The following is a 25,448-nucleotide window of genomic DNA, read 5'->3' as shown; positions in this document are numbered from 1 at the left end:
GGAATAGCATTTTTTTTTCCAAGTGGTAAAGCCTTATTTTCACTTGCTGCTTATCCTGAGATGTGTAAATTTGATTTGTTTTCTTCTTTCTTTTCTGTTGCCAAATGTTGTATCTTGTTTATACATCACCTGAATTGGTGGGCTCCAAGAGTTTCATGGCACAGGGAGGACAGAACTCCATTGGGCAGGATTTAAAACTTAGCCAAGTACCAATGCACACATGGAGCTGCCTTCATGAGGGGGCTTCCCCATTCACCTCAGCACTTGAGAATACTTTGCCTGGTGCAGCAGATGTTTAGCATGTCCTGACACTGAAATATGAGGGCCACTCCTGTTTGTCTGAACCTTCACATGTGCATTGGAACCAGTGAGTGCATACTGGAGCAGAGCTCCAGCTACTAAATGGCAGCTAAGCCTTCACGTTGCTGCGTTCTGAAGAAGGTGAATATTAGAAGGTGAAACACGGCTTTAATTTATAGCCACAATTTATGCTGCAACTGCATTTTCTTAGACTTGATTGTCAGACAGAGCCACATTATTCTTGCTTGGGGACTGTTCATCTTTAATTCAATTCCTGCTTTCCATTGCATCTTACAGACAGAGTGTTTGATATGTTGGCATATGCATGAAAATTGGGCACCACAGCTTATTTTTGTGTGTGCCTGGCTCTCCCAGAACTGCAGATCCAATTTGGCTTTTCGCAGTTCTAAGGTCTGTTGGGATATTTGCAATTCATTTTAACACTGTGCAGACCCTCAGTTGAAGAAGGGAAATGGGTGGGTAGCAATGTTAGAGCAGCAATCACCTATTCTGCACTGTTCAGTGTTGGTGGTCATAGAGGACAAGCCAATGGATGTCAAAGAACAGAGTGGCAGCAACCCTTTCCTTACTTATCAACCCTTGTGTTTTTCTGGAACACAGGGCAAACTTGGGCCAGAGTGCAGAAAACTAGAGCGACCATCCTGTATCTGCAAAATGTAACACACAATAGCAGGAAAAACCATCCTTGGACAAGGATGAAAGAGATTTAGACTCCCAATTGTGATGCAGAGGTAGACATGGTATACTTGAATTATTTGTTTTCTACGGTTCCAAATGAATACAATCAATTTTACCTTACTTGCAGTTTGCCTGTAGACATGAACCACTAAGTTAAACCAGATCAGCATTATCGACTGCAACAGAACTGAGCTATTTATGCCAACCGATTTGTGGATCACACACACAACTAAATGTGCAAACCAGGCACAAATTACACAATTGTTGTACAGGGATGTTGGGGCCATAGGAGGGTCTCATTATATGTAATCAAATTATTAATGAAGCTGTAGTGACACACAGGTCTTTTCCAGTTGCCAGGCCTGTAACTTGCTAGCAAAATAACTTTGTCTTGTACAATGACAATGGTGCAGTCCCACATCCATCCATTTCCCCCACCACTCCCAGTCTTTCATGCACACCTCTTAGAAGAAACCTCCATCTTGTAAATGTCAAAGGTATTTTTATATTAGATTATGCCGGTGATGAGAATGATCTCAGCTGTATTTTATGTAATCTAAATATGTTTTTTATACTTTATAACTCGGAGGCATGGTCTAATAGCAATAATGGTGTAAGCATCTCATTGGTTAATTATATATATAAAATCTATATTAAGAATTTACCAAGTTGGTTATATCTCTATTTTTTTGGTTGTTGATACCTTTTTATTGCATTATACAAGTAAGTAACTTGAACTTTTACATGTCACTTTAGATTGTTTACTGTGGTGTGCTATGAACGTCATTAGTTTACAGAACCTGTACTTTTTATATTTCTGCTGAGCAAAATCAAACAATAACCAGATCTGGATTCCTTCCCCCCTTCTTTGTAGTCGCCCTCTAGTAAGAAACTTCCTGATACAAGTGTACAAAGTTTTTCATGTGACATGTATGCTTACTTAAGTGAACTTTGTAATCTATGACTGAATTTGGGATGACACAAGAGACATGTGGAGTGTCCTCCAATCTGTGTTTTTTACTTTGAATGCAGCTGTGGGAGAGAGAAGCTTCAACTTTGATGGAAACTGCAGGCCTAATTATCTGTTTCCCCAGATCAAACTCATCCCTCCCCCCCCCCCAGGCTGCTTTCCTCTCAAGTGAAAAGATACCTGGACCAAGAAACTGTTTTTTTTCTTCTGAGGAGAAGGGGAAAGAAATATGGGGAGAGAATTTTGATTAACCTGTTTCTGCCTAGCCCACAGGGGTACACATTTGATCTCTGTTGCATATATGTTAGGCAGAAATGGCTGAAGAGTTCACTATGTTCCAGTCAAGTTTGGAATCCACCTCCATCCTATAACTTCATTAAATACAAAAGCCATTGAGAGTCAGTCTACATGTCTCCTGTGTCGCTTCTAGTGTGGCTCTTAGGAGTAGTTCTTGAGTCGATAAGCCTGTGTCTGGTCTTTAAACTACTTTAGTCTGCAGGTGGAGACTTGCATAACTGAATGCTTCTTCATACAAAAAAAATCCCTCTACCTAGAAAACTAGCCTACTGGGAAAGGTGCTGGCCAAGAGTGCTTCTCATGAACTACATTTTGTTTGTGTATGCTTTTTTTAATTAACAGTCCAAACCCAGGCTTATTGCCCCACTGAGAACTAGGCTAAAGTCTTGCGTTCTGCAGTTACATGAACATCTCTTCTTACATCATGGCATTGTTTTTCCATCTACCTAACTTGAGTTACATGTACAATATTCAAGTCTGATCTGATTCTCTCTTGGGTTTCTATGTCAATGCATGTGAGGGCATCAGTTGTGAAGGCTGTGATTCAAATAGGTAGTTTCTGCACAATGTACATGGCCATGAAGTCCTGATTCTTTTCTTTTAGCCTTTTTCATGTATATTGTAGGGAAATCCAACTATCTGATATACATATGCCTTTCACATTTGATGCCTGCCATGTGTATTGTGTATTATTTTGTACTTGGGTATGGCTACTCAAATAATGTATGGATTGGCTATCCATTGTGGTTTGTACAAGAGTATTTCACATGTACCCTAAAAGATCTTTATTCCATTTTTTTCCATGCAAAATCTTTACTACTTGACTCCCTTTTAAATATTTTCTTATGAAGCAAACTTTGTGTTCTGCCGCTAACTTCAAATGCTCAATTCTTTCTCTCCACCTTTGTTTAATAAAATATGTAGTACCTTGTTCTGGCTTGGCCTCTTCATTTTAAAAATATATTAAAAATATATTAATATATTTTAAAGAATATTTAATATTCGTATTAAAATATTGTCCTTATGTGTCCCTAATTTACTTACACATATTGAAGCAGTATTTTGGGAGCATTATTGTGTGATCTAAGAAGATTAAAAAATGACTGTCATAGCACTCTACAGATACAGAGGGTGTCAGCACTAAGAGAGCCATTGAGTTTTAGAGGCGTGTAAAGATTCAGTGAATAAAACTTGGACATTCACCATTTTCATTTGAAAATGGCAAACTGTTAGATTAGAAGTTGTGACATTTTAGGAGTTATCTCACTAGAAAAGGAGTCTCTAAACTTTTAGGCCAGAGGGCCACATCAAATATCTGGCATGGTGCTGAGGGCCGGAAAAATAAATAAATTTTAAATATAAAATTTAAATAATTACTTCAGACAGCCTCAGGCCTTCAGATGGCCCCAAAAGTCACTTCTGGTTTTTCAGGAAAACCAGAAAGTGATGTTTTTAGGCCTTTAGAATGTATTCTGAGGGGAGGCGCATAGCCTCTCCGGTCCTCAGAACACCCTCCAGATGCAACTGGAGCCTAGCTCTGGTCACATTTGGTTGAGCGGCCAGAGGCTTGCCATGGGCTGAATAGAGGCTTGTTGCGGGCTGCACCAGGCCACCAGGTCAGGGTTTGGAGACCCCTGCACTAGAACACTTGAGAGCAGAGATACTCATATTGGCTTTCATGACAGATGTATAGATAGACTTCTGAATCTGACACGGCGTCTGTAGTAATGCCCAAGTTGTATTTTTGTAGCATTTTGTTCAACTTCATTATTAGCATTAGAAAGGATTTTCTCTTTAAATTGAATTGGCTGGAGTCCCTGGGTTGGGTTTTTTGTATTTAGGGTTGTTAGCCTTCCCCTGATAGTATCAGGTTTTGGCTCGCTGACTTGCTTGCTGTGCTTCTCTCCTTATAACTACACTATAACCTGTCCTGGACCATGCCATAGGTTGATCTGTCTTTATTGAATAGTCACGTCCTTTTATGTGTTGTTGAACTTAACCAATCTTTAATTCTTTCCAATCAAGTGACTTTGTTTGACAGTCTATAAATGACTCAAAGTTTAGAATTTCTCTATGCCAAACTGATGATTGAAAATATTGCACCTCTGTTTTTAGGTACCTGAGAAGATAATGTTCTTGAGAATATATCTGTGACATTCACCTGCAGATAACTGAGGGCCCAATCCTATCCAACTTTCCAGCATCAATGTAACCTCAGTGCAGCCCCAAGGTAAGGGAACAAATGTTCCCATACCTTGAGGAGGCCTCTAACTGGCTCCCTCCTACAAGATGCAGTGCACACCCCAGTGGCATGGCTGCACTGACACTGGAAAATTGGATAGGATTGGGCCCTCAGTTGCTGCAGGCTTACAGGCCACAACAGCATCAGAGACAGTATATTCCTGCCTGTATTATTCGTTGCAATGAAGAATTCCACATCTATAAATACAGCTTTTACTCCTTGCACATCTTCAGGCAATGCTAAGGTATAGCACACAATTGCTTATTTACCTGTAACTTGTCTCACAAGCCATCTATCTTTCCTTGTAGTCTTCACTCAGTCACTTGCCTTTGTATCCCCAAATATTCCGAGTTAGTGAGAATCAGAGCACTCTATTCCAAATAAGGAATTGTATGGTAAAATACAATCCCACAGCTCTGACGGTCAAAAGATGGTATGAACACACCTTTTTAACAGAAGCCATCTTCAGAACCATCAGGTCTGCTTTATTTAAGGGCTTCCTCACACACTACATGTTCATCCCAAAGAAGTGTGAATGTGCCTGAAAAATGCATATATGTGCTGCTTGGGGTGAAGATCAACTGCAGCTCCCTGTTGAGTGTATACCTGATGGCAACAGGTTTGTTCCTGTGGAATATGTGTAATGGTCCTTGGAGCTCTGTCGTGTCTTAGAAGCAGTAAAAAAAAAAGGGGGGGTAACATCTTAAGGGCTTCATAAGTTTGCATTAATTGACTGTCGGGAGTATATTCACCTTGGCATTAAGAAGAATTGATCAGCAGAATTAAGTAGCTTAATGTTAAATCTATGTTAAATCTGGCATAGGTTTCATTATATTCAGTGGAGTTTATTCCTGGAAAGTGTGCATAGGAATGAAGTAACATCGACATGGACTGCAAACCTATACATACTTACCCTGGGAATAAGTCCCACTGAACTCATTGGACTTACTTTTCAGTAGACCTGTGTAGGATTGCTCTGTTAGATGCTAGGTGCCATCCTGTGCATGTTTACTGGAAGCAAGTGCAGTTGTATTCAGTGGGGCTCCCTCTCACTTTGTGAATAGAGTTGCAGCCTAAGGTGGATCCAGATGAGCATTTTACCCCCCCCATCTGTATGATCTGTGGTCAAACCTACCTGCTTGCCCCACAGGATGCTGCGATTGGCTCAGAGAGTGGATCTGTGCACATGGTGGTAGCACCTCATTCCTTGATAAGCGGCCTTCTGTATCCATTTTTATTTAGCTTAAGCTGGAAGGGAAAATATCCCATCCACTTTCTTAGTAGATGAATCTAGAAATGGTAACTAGAGCTAATTTACTTTGCATAGAATGCAGTGCCTTCTACACAACAATTTGTGTCTCAATAAGTCAGCTTAAAACGAGAATAGAACAGCTGGTTTCTCTGGGATTTAGGCAAATACACCATCTTAAAATAGTGCCTTCTATAATTAAGAGTGGTGTGCTTTAATGAATCATTATGCTGAAGTCAAAGCAGCAGCTTTTCCTCTTTGGGATAATTTGTGAGAAATGGTGTTATCTACTGTACCTGCAGTGCTAACCAGAATTTTCCTCCCGGTACTTTGAAAGTATTAATTTCTGAGTAAAGGAGGGCAGTATAGTTTGTGCCTCCACTTTTATTTAGAGTGAGCCAGGAGAGAACAAGGGAGGTGTGTCAGTATCAAGCCAACAGTGCATTGAAAAGAGCTGGACAAACAAGACTAATGGGTGCAGAGTTAAGCGCATGTTTTTGTAGAAATCCATGTGTGCACAACCACAATTGTTGCGCATTTTTAAACATTAACACATGTTCCCGAAACAAGATAAAATACAGCTGTAGAGAAAGCATGCATTAAAGCAAACGTGTACATCAACATAATTAAAAATGGAGGTATAATTAATGTAAGCAGTATAGTCCGCAAGCTTATTATGCACTTCAGGGTGAACGTGGGAAGGAAAGGCTGCTGTCTCAATGAGTTCACCACATAAAGGCTGACCGCAGGGAGAAGAGAGCAGAGCGATGGAAGAGATGGAGGGGGAGAAGCCTGGGCTCCAGGTGTGTGGCACACTGGCACAGTGCCTTCTTTGCACAATAGGTGTCCAACGTTAAATTCATTTTCAAGGAGGAAACGGTGTGTCATGCTTGGTACAGATACTTGTGGCTCTGTTACCTGCTCTGCAACATGGGGGTGCTGGACCACAGGGCAGGGTGAGTGGCTTTGGCTTTGCTTTGAAAGAGACTTGTGTCCCCTGGTGATGGAAAAAGGTGAGCCTTTCCGCACAGGGCAGAAAAACCCGTATGTGTGAAGCAACTGATGCTTGCTGTTGGCCACCTGTAGGGACCACAGGAGTATGATGCAAACGCAGTCCTTTCAAGCCCCATTATCTTCAATGGGAGAGTTTTTAAGCAGGTGCTCAGCTCTGACGTCAGCAGGACTTGAAAAGTCTTTGCTTTGTTTGCCCCTGCCCTATTCTAGATAAAAAAAACACATACATAATATATTAAACATACTTTATATGTGTATAAAAAATACACAAATACGACCAGGTGCACTTTTCCCTGCCTATTCCCTTATTGGGGGGGACGGGACACGCAGCTTTCCTTGGACGCTTTGGCTCATGCTGTAGTATGACGTGCGCTTTGTGACATCATAAATGCACCCGCTCTAGCCCCGCCCACAAAGACGCGCCGCTATAAAGAGCCCCTCGCGCTCCTCCCCCCCTCCAGAGGAGGCTCCGGCAAGGGGCGAAGAGGAAGCTTTAGCGCCGCCTATGAGCGAAAGTTAAAGAAGGTGGGCGCCTCTGCAGAGCGAGGGCAGCGCTTTGGCTTGGCTGGGCAGCCCCCCAGGGGCGCCCTCGGGGTTGGAGGGGAAGGCGCAGGTGGAGAGAGGCGAGAGGATGGCCAGAAGGGAGAAGGACTCGCTGGACCCTCATCGGGGCTAGCTCTGTTTGCTGGCTTAAGGATCAAGGGGGCTCCTTAGCAGTGGACTGTAAGCCTGTGCTCTTAAGTGGTTTAGGATGGCACAACTATGAGAAACCTGGCAAAACTGCTGTGTGGGGCACGCTGGCTTGAGACCTGATACCTGTCTGTGTTTCCATGGTGCTTTTAACACGAATGGAAGACATTTATGAGTGCACCCCCAACAGAAGACAAATTCCCTGCAAGCGGAAAGCCAGCCCATCAGGGACAGGAATCCTTCTTCATGTGCTAGTTTTAGAAACTGCCTTGTGCGAGTAAGATTATTGGTTCCCCCTAACTCATTACTTACAATGACTGGCAACAGCATTCCAGGGTTTCAGACTGGGGTCATTCCCAGCTTTTCTGGGCTTTGCTAGGAATTGAAACTGCGACCTTCTGGATGTAAAGCAGGGGTGACACCACTGAGCTGCAGCCTTACTAGCTTGCTACTTGCAGGGGTTTCTTTTACGGGGTGCATTCAGAAGAGAGGCCATGTCTCCTCTTTGGGATGTGCAGTTGCAGCTTTGTACATGCCAGGCTTCCCCAGTGCTATTTACCCAGCAGTACTCCAAAGTTGGGCTTGTGTGATGGCACCTGCCATGTGGTGTTGGGGGAGAGAAGGTGAAGCCGCTCAGTGTTCAGGATTTAGACCTTCACTCCATTTCTTTTTTTTTTTTCCCCTAGTTGTGAAATTGCAGTTTTGTCTTCAGAGGGCCATGATGCACACTGCAAAGCCCCGGATGGTCGTTCCGTACGGCCTGAAGACTCTACTCGAAGGAGTAAGCAGGGCTGTTCTGAAAGCCAGTCCCTCCAACATCACTGAGTTCGCTGCCGTCTATTTCAGGGAGCTGATTGTTTTCCGAGAAGGTTTGCGTTTGCTTTTTTCATGTCAAGTCTTTTATTCCATAGAATAATTCACTGCACATCTGCACTAGTATCACCTTATTGGCAGCAATGAAACTTTATCTCTGCCAGATGTTAGCAACCCCCTCCCCCATCTTTGTAAAATGGAACCTTCCAAATTAATTGAATGGGCCTTTTCAACTTTCCTTTCCAGATCATCCTAATTTGGACATTAAAGATCTGGTTAGAGAATTTCATCTCACTAGAGGTAAGAAATTACTAATAAGGCAATGATTCCTAGGGCAGACCCATGTGCTATATATTCTTCTGTGATTTTTGAATTACATATAATGCAGCCATTGAGACCTCATACGATCAAAAATCACCCCTCTATCTTTTCCCTGGTGGGGAGAAAGCGGTGTGGGCAGCCAGGAAAATTGAGTGAGGGAAGAGGATGAACAAGTCCCTATGTCCCCACCGGATGCATGTCTTCTGCTCCAAATCATAGCCTCTGCAGCATCATCATGCCTTGAAACACACACCACACCACACCACACACTCAAAGAATAATATAACTACATAGAGTACATCATTCTACTCTCAAATGATGGGATGGGACAAAGCAGCAAAACTGAATTTAGAGAGTCTGCACTGCATGAACTGTACTCTGGGTTCGCAAAGATCAGTGCAATAAGCTTAGTGCAGCCCCCTGCTGTATCAACAGAATCTTTATATGGAACCCTTGGCTAGGCAGAAATTGACCTGGAGCAAACAAAAAAAGATTGGTGGACCACTGTGAGATATAGGAAGCTGGACTAGATGGGCCTTTGGCCTGATCCAGCGGGGCTCTTCTTAAGTTCTTATGTCTTATGGAAGCAAGAGGCAAGTCTTCCTCTTGCAATTCTTCTGTTTTTTTTATTGGTAGTCTCCATAGACTACCAATAAAAACATGCATGCATTGCTGCATGTTCCCTTATGGCTATGGGGGCCATCCAGATTTCCTGTTCTTCTCATAGCTCTTCCTATTGCATCAGAGACTGCTGTGAAGGGTCCTCCAAGTTACTAGAGAGATTTGGGGTGGAGGCAATGCGAACTGTAGTGGAAAGCAAGTGCTGCATAAGGTCCAGAGTGGTGTGTGTGCACATGTGGTTTGTTCAAATTCCTCCCATTGTTCAGACAGAAGATGCAAGTGAGGCACCCCTGTTTTTGATGGGCTATGGAGATCTCCTTGGATGTCTTATGGGGAGAGGAGGAAGTGGTCAAGCCTGTAACCAGAATTGGGCATCATAGTGGGAAGTGGGGAAATAGCAACAACCCAAATCCAAGTAGTCGAATGCAGTTAAAGTTAGTTATATCATTAAGGGTGCAATGCTAAAGTGCCCTTGGGCCAGTGCAAGTCTCTTGTGCTGGCCCGGGAGGATCGCAAACATGCCATAAAATATGCTTGTACCTCCATTTAAGTTGGGTAGGGCGGTGTAAGGATGTGTGCAAGCCTCCCTGCACTGACATGGGCCCCAGGACAGGTGAGTTTGTGCCAGCCTTTCTAGGCTGGCGCAAGGGTCTAGGGGGGTGTGAGAGGGCAGGGAGGAGGTGTTTCAGGGTGGGGGAGGAGGGCAGGGAGTGCAAGTAGCCTGGCACTTATGTTGGATCCTAGCTCCATGCCTGGGCCAGTCCAAGGCTGCTTGGATTTGTGCCACCTCTATAGGTGGCACGAATCCAAGTAGCCCCATTGGGGCTACTTCAGAATTACCTGGGGTAAAGGCAATTGTTTCCCCTTGCCCTGGGCTGGCCTGCAGTCAGCCCTAAACTTGCGCTGGATACAGCACAGGCCCACCGGCCTGCCTATTCCAGTGCAAGTTAGGATTGCGCTGCCCAGCATTTTAATCAAGCAAGGGGAAATGTTTAATGCATGTTTGTTACTGACTGACTGTTCAGTGTGAGTCACTCATCCCTTTGCTTTCATCAGTGAGAACCCAAGAAACAAAGCAAGTTTCTGTTTTCCTGAACAAGTGTGCAGAATATGTCCTTTGTTTTTTTCCCCCCCTTTGTACTTTCATGAGGAAAAGAGGCCTAGTTCATAACTCAGTTAGGGAAGAGGTGCAGCTACAGATCCATGAACCCATCTTGGGATAACGCTTTTCACAAAACAAAAGCAATAATATCAGTCCATCTTTCTCCCCTTTCAATCACCTGACAACTTTTCCTGTTTGTATGTGCTCTTCACTCTTCTATTGTTTTTCTGTTTGGGGGAACAGAGGGAGTATAATTTTAAATTTGCCTGTTCTGTAGTCGTCCCCCATATCCGTGGGGTTACACTGCTGCTGCCACTGTGGATACCCAAAACTATGGATTGTAGCAAACTGTATACTTAACTGTGGCACTGAAAGGCATTTTGGGACACAATGCTAAACAAGAGGTGATTCACAAATTCCCCCCCCCTCCTGAACTGTTGCTGTCTCCTGTGTTTCTTTGTCTCCTGTACTGTCCACTTTCTGTTAGCATTGTGTTGCTTGCAGCCCTCCAACCTGCTTTGTGTTAGTGTTGCACAGGGCTACTTAGAGGAAGCGGGTTGGAGGGCTGCAGTCAATGCAATGCTAACAGGACGCGGACAGCACAGGAGACAAAGAGACACAGGAGACAGCAATAGGACTGCAGAGACAGATAAGTCATTTGCGTGATGAGGGAATTTGTGAACTGTGGATAAGGAAAATCACAGATTCAGGACCCAAGGATGGTGGGGGGCTACTGTATTGGGGAAATATGCAGCAACTTCAACCAGACAGCACATGGCAGTTGCTAAATCACAGGGACCAGGGGTGTCAAACTCTTTTCATACAGTGGGCCGAATAGCATTCATGATGCCTGCTCAGAGCCAGAAGTGATGTCATTAGGCAGGAAGTGATGTCATTAAACAGGTCAAAACCAGAAATAAGCACTCTGAAGAGAAATACACAAATCTTGATCATATTTCATGATATTGGAGAGCCCAATTATCATGCTGGCAACCCTTTCAGCAGTGACACCTCAGCATAGCTCAGCAGCTGAGAGCCCACGGGCCAGATAAAAAGCTTCTGTAGACCACATCCGGCCCCAGGGCCTTATGTTTGACACCCCTGACACAGACCATTCTGCTCTTGGAAACTTGTCTGCCTCTATTTCCTTCTGGTCCATTTTGTATGTTCTGTGGGGAGTTGCCTTCTCTACCACAAGAGGGCCACAGGGTGCCTTTAGCTTTTTTTTTTTTTTACTTGAAATCTTCCCTTTTTCTGCCTACTGCTATTTTATTGGTGATATTACAAAATCACAGTGCTGAGAAGGGTCTGAAATCTTACCCTGTTATCTCTGAAATCTTGCATATGGGGAAATCTGCCTTTAAAAATATCCAAACAGCTGATTCCAAGAAAATAGCTAGAGATGTCTTCTATTTTAGTGGCATTGTGTGATGTTAGAGTTGACACCACCAAGCCACTGTATAGTTGTCATTTCATGATCCAGTGATCTAACAGTCTTTCCCTGGTGTGTAGTAATCTTTTTTTTTTTTTTACCAGGGGGGAATCTTCTGAAGGGTGAATGCATCCCTTTTGGAGCCTCCCCTGTTCAGAGATGGTTATTCCAGTTACGCATAGAACTAAAAAAGAGAGGTATAGGACCAACAGGGAATGAACATCAAAAATTGGGTGGGGTGGAGCCTCCAATTGGTGCTTAAAGTAAAAGAATTCAATTTTGCAGTCGAGTGTGCCCAGTCTCTTTCAGTGTGTCACTTTTTTCAGGGTCAAGAACATTCTTGTACTGTACTTATTATGGCAATTCATTTAGAGCATTTCCAGTTGTGTATCTTTCATTTCTCTGGGCAGCCTTATATGTTCTGGACTTCCAGGCTGTGGTGATCCAGCGCTCTAGCCCGCCACTCTTTTTGGTGAACCGCCTTAGTTGCCAGGAACTCTTGGGCCAGCTGATCCATTCCCACCCACTCCCCATCCATCTTCTGTTGCATTGCTTATTTTAGGGAATTCCTCTTTTGGACTAGCTAGCAAGGCTCAGTGCAATTACCAGATTACTGTGCGGCCTGAGGAAACTCTGAATACCCCAGAAACCTCCAGGTGGAATTGCCTTTGAGGCTGGTGCTGTAAAGAGAAACACCTGTCACTTGGAAGGGGCTTCTTTAGATTGCTCTGTCAGCAGGACAAACCATTTTGTGCAGCTGTCTGGCCTGCAGATTGGGGGACTTGGTCTTTGCAATCACAAATATGATTTGTGTCACCAAATGTGTCCCTTATCCATAGAAGTAGCTTGCCATATGCAAATAGAGCTCCTCCTGTGGTGGTTATTTAGTGTACATCACCCCTGAGATCAGATTCCCAGGACCTGGGTCTATCATTTGGTAATACTATGCAAAGTGGGGATGTGAATTTAAGACATTTGTTGACATGGAGATGACTCTATTAGACTCACATATGATTTTGTAGGAATTCAGAACTTGTGGAAAGTGGTGGTCCGCAATCATTCCATAAGGAATGAAGTCATTGTATAAAAAGGGGCCAACACTGTTTGGAGCAATATTAACTTCTCCATAGATGGTCTATCCATGAGACCAACTGACACAGTCACCTCAGATTGTGGATTGGTGGGGGCATCTGCCTGCACCCGCCCCTCCGTCATGCCTCCTTCTTTGGTTTCTTGGATTGGAAAAAGAAGAGGGAGTGTGGGGGAACAGGAAGGTGGTGGGCTACAGCATCGGAGAAGCTTTAGCTTTCCACTCCCTTCTCATCCACACTTCCTCTTTGATTCCCTCTTCCTTTTCCAATCCAGGGATCAGGAAAATGGTGGAGGCAGCCAATAGTGTGCTGCCAGATTTTTTGGGGGGTGGAATGGCACATTGCAGTGCCTTAGGCACTGAGAGGTCTTGGGCTGGTCTTGGAATCCCCAGCTAGCCTGCTGACTGTGTTGCCTTCCTTGTGCTTGAAAAGGTGGTTTCAGACAACCAGGCACCACATGACTGCTGCATATAGGCGCCGCATGTGCTGGCTGCATCCACAAGGCAAGCGACTTCAACATTCTCTGCAAAGTGTGAACATGAGCTGGCCATCCTTACTCCATGGCCAATTGTGACCAAATCTGGCATCCCAACTACAGTCCTGAGATTCTAAGCAGTTGTTGTTGTTGCTGTGTTTATGGTGCTTTTCAACAACAAAAATTTCAGTCACTTACACAGTAAAACAAACAAATATATAGTTCCCTGTCCCCAAAGGGCTCACAGTTTATAAAAAAGTAGAAAACCAGCCAACAGCTGCTGAGAAAGATGCCATGCTGGAGTGAAGAGGGCCAATTGCTCTCTCCCTGATAAACACAAGAGGTCCTCTGCTTTGAAAGGTGCTTCTCTGCCCATTGTGGCACTTGGATGTATAGAACCAATCCCAACTGTGCCAGCCAGCTGTGATCACATCATAGCTGGCTGCCTGAGTCTCCATGGGATTGCCAAAAAAGAGCAGTAAACTTTTGTGTTGGGTGAAAGTTCACCCTACTTTGCTTTTCAGAGAACTTCTTTTAACTTGGCGTTGTGTTTGTTCTCCTGCAGTAGAGGGATGGGCCGAAGGAACAGGAGCAGCTGTGCCCCGCTCCAAAAGGGCTGACATTGGCGATGCATTTCGGGCAGATCTAGACCGCACACCTATGTCTGACGAACCCAAACGGAAGGAGAAATCGACTGACACCGAAGAGGACCAAATCAATGAAGAACCAGAACGGGAACTGAGCACCAAGACGACCCAATTCCCATCAACCGTGGATGACTTTGTAGAAAAGGCTGGAGACGAGAAGGGAGCAGGGCTGGCCTACGTCCCAGCTGACCCGGCCCAGCTAGCCGCACAGATGCTAGGTAAAACCGTTGAGGCTGTTGTGTCCGAGGCCGAATTGAAGGACGTGGCCATCTCTGTACAGACCCTCCCCACCTTGTCCCACAGTAGAGCGGACATTCAAGCGGCATCAGCAGAAGGGGCTGCTGTTCAAGAAGAAGCCCCGACACCTGCGCCCGCTCCTGAGCCTGAACCTGTGCCTGCAGAAGCAGAGCCAGCACCAGAGCCGGAGCAGGCACCAGAGCCCGAACCTGAAGTATTGCCTGAGCCAGAACCAGAGCCAGAAGCAGCAGCTGCCGAGGAAGCACCTGCGGCTTCTGCACAGTCTCCCCGGGCTGCGTCAGCCGCTCAGAGTCAGTCCTCCGTTGCCGGGGAAGTAGCTCCCTCAGGCAGTCAGGCTGAGCAGCCCCCCGCTGACATAGTAGATGTAGAGCCCGCCACCACAGACCCCTTGCTGGAAGAACAGCCGCCCCCGGCACCACCACCACCTCCTCCTGATAAAGACCTATTGCAGGCTGTTTCTTGTGCCAGTGAAATTGAGGTCACTTCCGACCTAGAGTTCACGCCCATGTGTGACGACCCCGATGCTGGTGGAGAGGCACCACCACCACCTTACGTAGAGCAGTTTCCGCAGCAGATAGTCATTCCTTTCATAGACACGGTAGCTTGTCTCTTAGACCCATTAAAGGCTTCACTAAATGCAGGTCAGTTTACATGTACTAGTATTCTAGATCCATCTGCAGCTGGTGCAGAATGTGACCCTGGCAGAATGGATGCTACAGAGGAACTGAGAGCAACTGAACCAGGTTTTATTATGTCAGGTAAGAAAGTCAAGCTATTTCTGAAAGCTGTCTGTTCCATGTTGTAGTCATAATTGTAGCTCCCTAAACTAACCAACTGCTCCGTCTCCTCAAATGCAAATCTGCTGGTGGGAGCCCAGTTGAAAGCAACAGGGCTTGTTCTGGGAGAGTGCCTTGAGGACTGGAGCCAGAATGATTTAAATGCAAGCACCCATGGCAGTGCATCGTGGAGACCAATGATTTCTCTCTTGTGCTTGGGGGAGTTACAGGCCCCCGCAGTTCTTGCTTAGCTAGAATGTGCATGTGTGGAATGTTCCCCTGTGGGTTGCTTCCAGGTGTGTGGTTGGCGCTGAGTAAGCTACATGACGTACCTTGCCTGGGTGTTGCTTGCCCCAGTTGTGGACTCCAACCTTATATTGTTCGTGTTGATTCCTGCAAACAGATTGGGCCGGGCAGGCCAGCACCTAAGAAGGCAATTACGGGGAGTCATGAAACAAGTTTTGGCCTTTCTGAAACAAGGATTAGCTTTCCTCATCGTAGATCATGCCTCTCGAATCAAAATTCCAGACATGCTCGTGGTGGCTATGGGAGAGTGATGTGGGGGGCTGCAACATGACATTTTCCAAGTATTTCATGTCCCAACCATGGCACTGACATTGGTTTTTGCATTTAGAAGAAATGGTGGTGGTTGCCTGCATTGTCCCATTAGGCCCAGTCTTCTGCATTTGTCTACAGAGAATGGACTAGTTGCTTGTTACTTAGAAGGGCAGAAGTTTCTGCAACTGGAGAGACTGGCTTCATGACACAGCCTCTTTCCCTTAGATCAAATTAATGCATATTGCTGTCTTTCACTGACAAGTCAGAAGTCCATTCCTGTTCTCACCTGGAGAAGCTCTCCTTAACACCTTTTCTCCCTTTTCTGAATTTAGTCTACTACTATAACATTGCATCCCAGTAGAGAGGTAGGTAGTTAAGGTATAAAAAGCATGTTACAGAAGAGAGGGCATTGGGGACACACACACACACACACACACACACACACACACACACACACAAGGTTTTGGCATGGCTGGACAGAGGGAACAATACCATAGCTGTAGAAGCAAAACTTGTGGTTGGCGAGCTGTTTTGCAAACTCCGATCTTTTGGGCCACTTCCAATGGTCAGCAGAATCTTGCCTAACTTTTGCAACCAACAGGAGTACCTATAGACAAAAGTGTCCAGTTTTGCACTTGTAAGTCCGATTTAGATTTATTCCAAACGTTTAAGAAGCTGGTTGATTGGGATTGGAGTTGGATAGCCATCTCTTTTTGCCCCCAAAACTTTTGCAGCAACTCAGTGATGAGAAGGCTGTAGAGCAAAGTCCTGGGAAGAGAGTCAGTGCATTATGGCATTTGCATTTTGGACAAGCGAGAAAAAGGAAGCCTTCCGTGGCAGAGAAAAGGATTTAAATCCACCCACTATCATGATTTCATTCAGAAAGTGCCTTTTGGCTCCTAATTCCAGCGTTGCTCAGCCATGCCTGCCTCCCCCCTTCAAGGCCCTCTCTTCCTGATAACATGCTTTCTTGCGGCATAAAGTTGTATGTAAGGATATGCAATATGACTACAGTTTGTTGCTCCTAGAAGACAGTCTTTCACGGCAGCAAATTTTTCTTTAAATTTTTATTTTATAGCCATGGCAACAAGCGAACCAGGACAACCACCACCATATTCTAATGTGTGGACTCTCTATTGTCTAACTGATTTGAAACAACAAGGTCGTAAGTCACCGCCACCACCTCCAGCACCCCTTCCGCCTGTTGGGACTGGTGCTTCTGTTCCCCAGGCCACCCTATTCCTATCTAGTGGTAAGGACCAGCCGCAGTATCTACAGCCGCAGATGATATCACAAGGTCAACCACCACAAGTGTCCTCTCCAACTTATGTGATGATGGAAGATGGGAAGAAGGGAAATGCACCACCTTTCATTTTAGTGGGCTCTTCTGTTCAGAATAAACAGGACTGGAAACCGATCCCTGGCCATGCTGTCCTTGCACAGCAAGACACCGGTGGTACTGTGAGGAGGTTCGCTACAATACCTGTACCGGTCGCCAGGGCAGCAGATCCGAAAATGGCCAACCCCAATTTTAACCCTGCACAGGATAGCGGTAGACCTCCAACTCCAGTTTTTCTTTCAGTTGCCATACCACTGGAAGATGTGATGAATGGGAAGAAAGTCACAGGAGCTGGGGATAAACCACCTTTTGCAGGAAGCTATGGTATAGCAGGAGAGATCACATTTGCCTCAGTACGCAGAACGGAATAGCAAAATGGTACGTAGATTACTTCACATGTGCTTAAGAGCCTGGTGGAGAGACCAGCCTGGCAGGCATACAGTTTGACATACATGTGCACGCACACCAAATTATATTTATGTATTGAAATAAAGGCCGGGTATTCTGTAGTGGGCTACGTTCTTCATACTCTATTACAAGCTGATTTGAAAGCATTCCTGGATTCTAAAAGATGTTTGATATGAAAGCATCCAATGGAGACATTGTTTCTGGTTCAAGCATACTATTAGTTTCTCAGTATGCCCATATTCAGAACCCTCATCAAACCCTTAGATAGTATTTTGTTGGTGTGGTTTTTCAAACTTGGGAGCTGATATTAGAAGAAGGCGCAAAACGACATTGGTGCACTAGGTGCACATATCTGTGGATGACATTCATAAGCCCTAATGTGGAGCTAAATTCCACAAGTTCACTGGGACACAGCCCTTGGTCGTGTCGCCAATCTAATAATATTATAAACCAGTTATAAAAAGGGGGAAAAAGCATTTTTGCTGGTTAGTTGTTTTGTGGAGGCTGAACCTGAACAGCTCATTGCTGAATTAAAAGGCCTAGTGTACAGACATCAGAACTGTGCCTGTACCACCCATTGTTGATTGCAGTGGAACTGCTTTAAAACTAGCACTAACATCTTAATTGCTTTGATGAGAATCTTTGTCTTCAGGTGTTGACTAAACACCTGACATTGGCTGGCCAGCTTCTGAGAAATAGCCTTGAAGATTGCTTCCTCTGTATCAAAACCTTTTGGCATTGCCTTGCTTTCATTTGGCATGCTCATTATCTAGCATGGTTTAGAATTAAGATGGACCACAGAATACTTGCTGCAGGTTGGGCATCCCTAATCCGGAATTCTGATGTATTCCCAAAACTGCCATTTTTTTGGCGTGCCAACATTATTAAAAAACAACCTTTGACTTTTTTGACTGCTGCTGGGTGCCTACTGACATAGTGCAAGGCATGCTGGGGCACTAAGGGAACCCCAAACCTGATGGCTCTCTTAGCTCACGCCCCTTGCCACGAGCATGTCTTTGGTTCCAGCATCGCTACAGAGCTCTGCAAGGCACTGTTGCTTCCCCTGCTTCTCTGCTTTGGGTCTGCTGAAATTTCACATTCTCTCAATTCAGGTCACTACTGCTGCTGAGAAGGTACTAGGTATGCAGATATAGTACACCAAAATTCAGATTGTGGATTTTTCTGAAATACTTCCTAAGCATTTCACATAAGTGATACTCAACCTGCGTAAGACTTTTAGGTTGCTGACAGTACTAATGAATGAATGAGTTCTGTCTTGAACCAAAGCAATTTTCCAATTGCTATTACATGACGCTAAAAGTGGTGCGTATTTGTAAAACCAGGACATGGGTGCAGGTTTATCTAGAGACTAAAAAATGTTGGTCGGTAGTTCATTTTTAAGCAGGGTGGTCAGTGGAAACTAATTTTAATGATCCGTCAAATCTTGTCTTTGAACTGGTGAAGGCAAATCAGAGGTAACAAACTACCAGCTCTAAAACGTCACATGCAATATGCTCCATTGTGATGTTTTATATAAAAGGATGTACAATGGCATGATCTTGAAGGTTGATTATTAAGCATAGTGTGCAGTGGTAGCCCCATAAGGAGAAAGTAGAATTACAAATAATTGGGGCAAATCTGCAAAATTGACTAGTATTTTCTAATGATTTACTGTTGCATAGCAATTGTAAAATGAAGGATGGACTCGCATTGATATGATGTAGCTGGTCAAATACAACTTGAGTGGCAGCTGTTAAAGCTACATATTTTAACTTGGTAAGCAGAAGCATTATGCTAAAACAGCTGTATGACAGGCAGGTGTGTTTTTTTAAACATGACTCACTGAAATGGTTCAAGGGTATGCTTGTAATGCAATGAGTAGCTTGCACATAGTAAGTAGAACAGCTGAGGGAGTTTATTTCATCCTTTCGCTTGGGAAATTGAAACCATGAATACTCCTGGTATACAAACATAGAAGGAACACATGCCTTTGGGAATAGATTCCAACAATAGAGTTGAACCTGACACTTTCCTCCATGCAAGGCAGAAAGCAGGGTCAGAATCAAAGGAAGATAACATGCTTTTCAAACTGTACTAGGTTTCTGCTAACTAGAGTTTTGGGCTAAAGATTAAGTGCACTGGTGTTGTGGAAAAACGCACTTAATGTAACCAGTTTGGAGGCTGAAAACTAATCTTGGGTTGAAGGGAATGAGTTCCTCATTCAGAGTTTGCCCCATGGATTGAACGCATACCCAGTTTTGCACTGGCGGACTGGGAATGAGCTGCAGGCTCAAAGGCCTCCTGTGCTTCAATTCAAGTTTCTCCTCTAAGACTCAGGGCACCATCCTAACTGTGCCCTAGGCACAGTCACTTGTGCTGGCCCAGGAGGGTTGCAAACATGCTGTAAAGTATGTTTGCGCCTCTGAGAGTAAGCTGCGCTGGCGCATGGAGGTGCACTGGCCCGTGGAGACCAATGCAGCCTTCATAGCAGCTGGAGAAGGTAGGTCTGTGCTGGCCGAGCTTGGCCAGTGTGGGGGGAGGTGAGGAGGAGTTTCAGGGTGGGGGACGGTGGGCCTGTGGGATCAGGACCGGAAGTTATGCCGGATCCTAGCCCCCGTTCCCAGGCGTTGCGAAGCAGCTCCTGGCTGCTCCGTTCTGTTTGGATCTGCGCCATCTTGTCAGGTGGCGCAGATCCCAGTAGACCCATTGGGGCCGCCGCGGCTCTCCTTGGGGTAAGGGGAAAGATTTCCCTTTTCCCCTGGCTGAACCACCATTGGCTCCAAACTTGCCAGCACAAGTTAGGATTGCACTGTCACTGTAGTTTGTCGTGGTGCCTGAATCAGCAAATGCAGGTTTGCATTTGACCTCCACGCCAGAATTTGAATCCTTCAAATGGTGGCTTTTTACTCTGAGCTTGGAGGACAAACATCTCAGTTTGCCAAGTCAGACATGACAGCAAACAGGAAACTGAAGCCATGTACAAGGTTGGGAGGATAGTTTCAAGGAGGCCCCAGCAGGATCTTTCAACTCCAGAATCCCTTCAATGAGTGAGGGGGTGGGTGGAAAGTACACAGCTGGCTAGTCAGAGAATTCTTCTAGCATTGCAAGAGATATCACTCTCTTTCTGTTAGGCATTCAGCCAGCCAAGTTTGTGAGCTGCTTGGAAGCAAAACAGAGTCACCCTAAAATAAAGTTGTGGTTTTCATATGTTCTGGGGACTCTTTAGATAAGTATGTTCTGGGGATTCTTTAGATAAGTATGTTCATAGGCAAGTTAAAAAAAAGTTTTATTTTTTTTTTTAAAGCTCCAACTTCCATTCTTCAGAATGCTGAGTTTGAGACAGGCTGATTTTATTTTTTTAATTATATAAACAATAGAGGGCAGGATGACAAGAGGAAACTGCTTGCTGTTCAAGCCCTTTAACAGCTTAAATTGGATGGGGGGTGTATTAAGATTAAGGGGCTGCATCTTGCAAGTTTGAAAAAACCTCTCTTCCCTGCACTCAACAGAGATGTTTCGTGGATGAGGAAAGTGACATTTTCTATTTACTAGTCACCAGAACCACCTTCCACTGGAAGCCAGACCCACATTACAACATCTAGAAATAGAACACCAGCAGAAGGCAGCTTTAGGGAAGTAAAATAGAAGAGAGAGTCCCTTCTCTTCCCCCCCCCCCCACTTGAAACTCCCTCTGCTCCCAGTCCAGGTTGGCTGAAGTGTCAAACACGGGCATTCCTTGCAGGAGTAGGGGATGGGGATACACTGCAGTGTTGTATTATGGCAGGTCCTGTGTAGGATATATACAATAGTGCTTTGAACTTTCATGGAAGGGGAAAGTATCATGTACAAAATAAAGGAATAAGATCAATTTTTAATATTCACTGCTACTGTTTTTTCCCCCTCCCAGATTGTGACGAGGTGCTGTCCAAATGTCACTCCAGAAAGGAAACCTGCATCTTTAAATAAAAATTAAACTAATCAATAAAGCACAATCAATTAAACGCAATCAATAAAGCAATGCAAGCAATCCAAATCTAAAAGCTCCTCTTTTGGGGGGATATACTTCCAATTGTTAAAATCTAATACTTGGCTACGTTGCAGAGAACTAAAGTCAGGACATTTGGATCAAAAAGGTCACACTATGAAAAGTTTGGAAAAAAACGTGAGTAGAAATAAATCTGACATAACAACGAAAGCTGCCTTTTCTTTATTATAGCACAAGCCCCAGACTAAAGATAATAAAGCATCAGATATTTTGTGGGTGTGTGCTCAGGGCTCACTGGGAGGAGGACACACCCAACAGTAATATGTTGAAGTGAATAAATTTTGCCCAGCCATAAAAGTAAGCTCCAGCAGGCTGTTAGGAAGGGCATATTTTTGAAAAGGGCTGTGCATGCAGAACAAGCAGAGGACACTTTGCTTATTATCCCTAGAGGGCAAAGAGTTGACAATCTGAATGGCACTTAAAGACTCTTAGGCTTGGGGGGCTCACTAAATTTTGAATTAACTCAGCCACAAGCCAAGTCAAGCTGACCATAACCTAAGGGAAGTGTTTAGAATGTTACACATATCACAATGAGTTGAAGAGCTGTGCAAGCAAATCATATATTCGAATCTGTTGCTGCCTTGTACACACAAAGTGCATCCTTGCTTCAACCTACTGCTTTTCCAGAAGTAAAACATTTTTCAAAAGGTGGCCTGCTTCCTGAAGCAGCTGCGTGTGACTTTGTTTTCTAAAAACTCTTGTTGCCCTTGCCAGCACAAAGAGAGGTTACCTTATATTTCAGCCCTCTCACCCCACATTACTGTCAATAGCTTCACCACTGGGCCTGAAGCTTATTGGTCAGGTCTGCTCCACGAAGACCTCTTCTCTGTACCCCCACTCCAATCAGCTGCAGGGCTAATGATCAGCTTAGATGAACACTTCAAATGCCAGCACAAACATCTGCTGCATGTGCTATTAAGTAGAGGTGTTTGTTTCTGGAGAGTAAGTAGGACAGCCTAAGTCTTACTGAACACAATGGGATTACTTTCAAGTAAGTTAATCAGTTTTCAAAATCTCTAGCCATAAGTGGATCTCATCTAAAACAGCTTTCTTGTGGCAACTTTTTCACCTTCCCCCCAGGTAGCTTGGACAGTCACAGCAACACTGAAGTAAGCTCACCATGTCAAAGCTATTCTCTCTCACCTTGTGGCAAATAGGAAGGGTACTCCCAACCCATATAGGTGCCATAGCATGGCCACTATACAATCCTAGTCCAGCCTCCTGTTTAACACCTATTTGCCTACTTGCCACTTTTTCAGGGGTGCAATCTGCTGCATTTTGACACCAGAAATGTTGTCTGGCTTTTGTAACTAGCCATTATTAGTGGACACTGTGGCCACCCCTCCTCCAATAAACTCAGAGGACTTGAACATATTTCACACAGAACTTTGTAGACACAAAGAAACAGCGAGAATCCTTAATGTCTCCAAAGCCTGCCATGAAATGACACAGATCTATTCCCCCTCCCCCAATTTACTGGCATGCTAGAGGATTTCAGACACGGTCATTCTTTCTTGCCCATGACAGGAAAGAGCAGGCCTTCCATCTGCGATGTATAGATCTTGGAGAAAGGCTCTCATATTTTGCTGGACAATCGGACAGGTGATCACCAGAATCTGTGCAGATCACCAATACCCAGCCGGTGACCACATTTGTTAACTTTTGCCCGTGCTACACAGACATTGTACTATGGTGTAGATATAAGATGTCTTTGTACAAAGTTGATACAACTGAAGAATAAAATGGAAGAATTAATGTCAGACATGTTCTCACCACCATTTCAGTAAACAATTCAACACCATTTGGGGGAGCAGTTCTGCAAAACGGCTGACATCTCCCTGACGCACACACCAAGAAATTCCAGCCATGGGACAGTTTAAAGCCTTTATTTAATAGCAATTAAATTATTCAGTTAACACTATACTTCCAAACAGCAATTAAATTATACAAGAGCAGCAAGCCCTCTGGAATTTATGTACTCAGTTTTATACAAATATATAATCCCATAAAGTTTAATGCACCCCAAACAAAGGGGTAAATCTGCTGTGTACAGTAGTCTCAGAGCTGCCTTACTGGCTTTGAAATGCACAAGACTTCTTTCTTGAGGGTCTGTGTCTGACAGCAATGACCCACATGTACTTGCAGTATCCCATTCCTCCTCCCCATCTCCAATAGTGCTGGAGCACCTCTCTTCTAGCGCATTGCAGATTTTTTAAAAAATACTTCATCATAGATCAGATTAAACTTTCAAAGACTCAAATGGCTCTTAATTCCTTAAAGATATGAGCATGGTAATAAAATATGAAAGAGCAAATTCAAAACACTGCACTAAACATGGAATAGACATTGCTGAGTAATGTTACCAGTTTATCCTACTTCATATCTGGGGGAGAGGGGAGGGACAGACTGGTGCAGGGACAGCAACATTTCCAGACTCACTATCCATAATCTAGTATTGCTTGAAGTAATGGAACGTCACCTTCAGAAAGTTGCCATTTTTCCCCAGGACTGGCATGCCCTTCTCTAACTTCAACGCCACAGTAGTATTGCATTTCATGAGTGTGCTTTTGATATTTCTGTCTCATAAGAGGTCTCAAATTTCCATTATGCCAGCAGATCTATCACTGACCTAAACAGACAGACAAAAGACCCAAAGGTATTCTGTTTTCCATATGACCTGGGACTGAACATTAGTTGTACTGCTTTCTTCAGCAAATACAGGTAGCTTCCCCCCCAAGTACAGCACCTTTAAGTGATGTGAGTGTGTGCATGTATGAGTAAGTATATATTATTTAGGAGAGGGAGTATGACAACAACTCCCAGCAACAAGCTTGGGTCACCATAGTTGCTGCAAAAGCTGCTTAATACATTCAATTAAAACTTGTCAGGTTTTTTTCTCTCTAAGAGTATAGGAACAAAAGGAAAACACTGAAAACTCATTAAGACTTATTTGTGTTAGCTTCAGGCTTCCCAATGCATTTTAATAAATATCAGGCAAATTAAAGTAGCTTCTGTCCCAGTAGTTCCCGGAGTAAATCCAGTCTTGTCCACCAGTGTAGGGATTAGGACCTTGATGGAACCACCTGGAGAGAGACAGATTATATATTTGTGAAAAGTGCAAATATGTTTACATTCACTAAGCAATACACACATCATTCAAAAGATATTCACACTCTCAAATGCTCATAAGAACAGGCTGGCTGGATCAGGCCCCTCTAACCCTAGTTCACATGAATGCCTAGAATAGTTCTAGTGCCTAGAACAGGGCACTAGTTCTAGTGCCTAGAACAGGGCACTGGAGTACACAGGGTTTAAAAAAAATTTCAAATTCTTTCTACATCTCCCTAGCAACATAATGGAGAGTGGAATAATGAAACAGTAAATCTGTTTACAGGAATAATTCCAACAACAACAAAAAACCTCTGTGCAGCAGTTAAATTTGGGAACCAACGCATTTGGCCCTTTGCCCAGTATTACTCTGGGGATGACAAAAGAAGCCCAGAACAGTCAAGCATTCATTTTTCCATGAAAAAAAATCAACAATGTCATATTGTCCTAGCCACTCACTGACTGTTTAAGCCTTCAGAATGGGACACAACCAGTGCTCAGTTTGCGTTTTTAAAGGACTCTGATTTGGTGAATTTTTCCGTTTAAGAACTGGAAGTTCAAATAGGTAAGGAGGTGAAAAGTAGTTTGACTGGGAATTTAAAATAATTCAGAAAATACATAGTCATGAAGGATAGGGGAAGAGGCCTGGACAAGTCATGAAATACCTTAGGAGGAACACATGTTGTAACATTTTGACATCAAAACAAATATTTTTAATGCAAGAAAGGGCTGCTTCAAAAGTTGCTTTTTCAATCCTTGAAACAAAAAGGCAAGAGCCTTATGACACTGACTTCAGCTATTCTGGTGTGGAAGCAATTCCACCCATCATGTACGTTGCACAACAGCCCAGGGTTACTCGAGTATAATCACCCACTGATCACATCCTGCTGAAATGAAGGAGTGATTGAAGGAACAGCACGGTTGCCAAGCATTTTTTCAATTGCTTCCAAAAACAGAGCATAAAGAATGATTCTGAACCAAAGCTGAACATTT

At 44.1% G+C, this 25,448-nt stretch overlaps 2 protein-coding genes across 5 annotated transcripts in view; one reads left to right on the top strand and one right to left on the bottom strand.

Moving 5' to 3' along the window:
- Positions 1-8,182: 8,182 nt before the first annotated feature.
- CABYR (calcium binding tyrosine phosphorylation regulated) lies at positions 8,183-17,265 on the top strand. Its single transcript, XM_066624430.1, has 4 exons — positions 8,183-8,330; positions 8,521-8,574; positions 13,882-14,181; positions 16,634-17,265. Exons 1-4 carry the CDS (start codon positions 8,183-8,185, stop codon positions 17,263-17,265), a joined length of 1,134 nt encoding a protein of 377 aa, XP_066480527.1.
- Positions 17,266-23,217: 5,952 nt separating this feature from the next.
- Positions 23,218-25,448, bottom strand: part of OSBPL1A (oxysterol binding protein like 1A) — a 98,671-nt gene continuing 96,440 nt past the window's right edge. For all 4 annotated transcript variants that reach the window (XM_066623449.1, XM_066623450.1, XM_066623452.1 and 1 more), the window contains one exon: positions 23,218-24,430. In XM_066623449.1, the coding sequence (XP_066479546.1) occupies positions 24,328-24,430 (103 nt within the window). In that variant the 3' untranslated portion in view covers positions 23,218-24,327. The remainder of the gene's footprint in view (positions 24,431-25,448) is intronic.

Source organism: Tiliqua scincoides, chromosome 4 (assembly GCF_035046505.1).
Source record: "Tiliqua scincoides isolate rTilSci1 chromosome 4, rTilSci1.hap2, whole genome shotgun sequence".
NCBI lineage: Eukaryota > Metazoa > Chordata > Lepidosauria > Squamata > Scincidae > Tiliqua > Tiliqua scincoides.
This window is presented reverse-complemented; position numbering and strand designations above follow the sequence as displayed.

Bases quoted from the DNA above. Each gene is read 5' to 3' on its own strand.
- CABYR (XM_066624430.1), top strand. From the start codon at position 8,183: ATGCACACTGCAAAGCCCCGGATGGTCGTTCCGTACGGCCTGAAGACT. The intron at 8,331-8,520 runs GTTTGCGTTTGC...TTTCCTTTCCAG, and splicing joins GCTGATTGTTTTCCGAGAAG to ATCATCCTAATTTGGACATT. The intron at 14,182-16,633 runs GTAAAACCGTTG...TTTATTTTATAG, and splicing joins GCTAGCCGCACAGATGCTAG to CCATGGCAACAAGCGAACCA.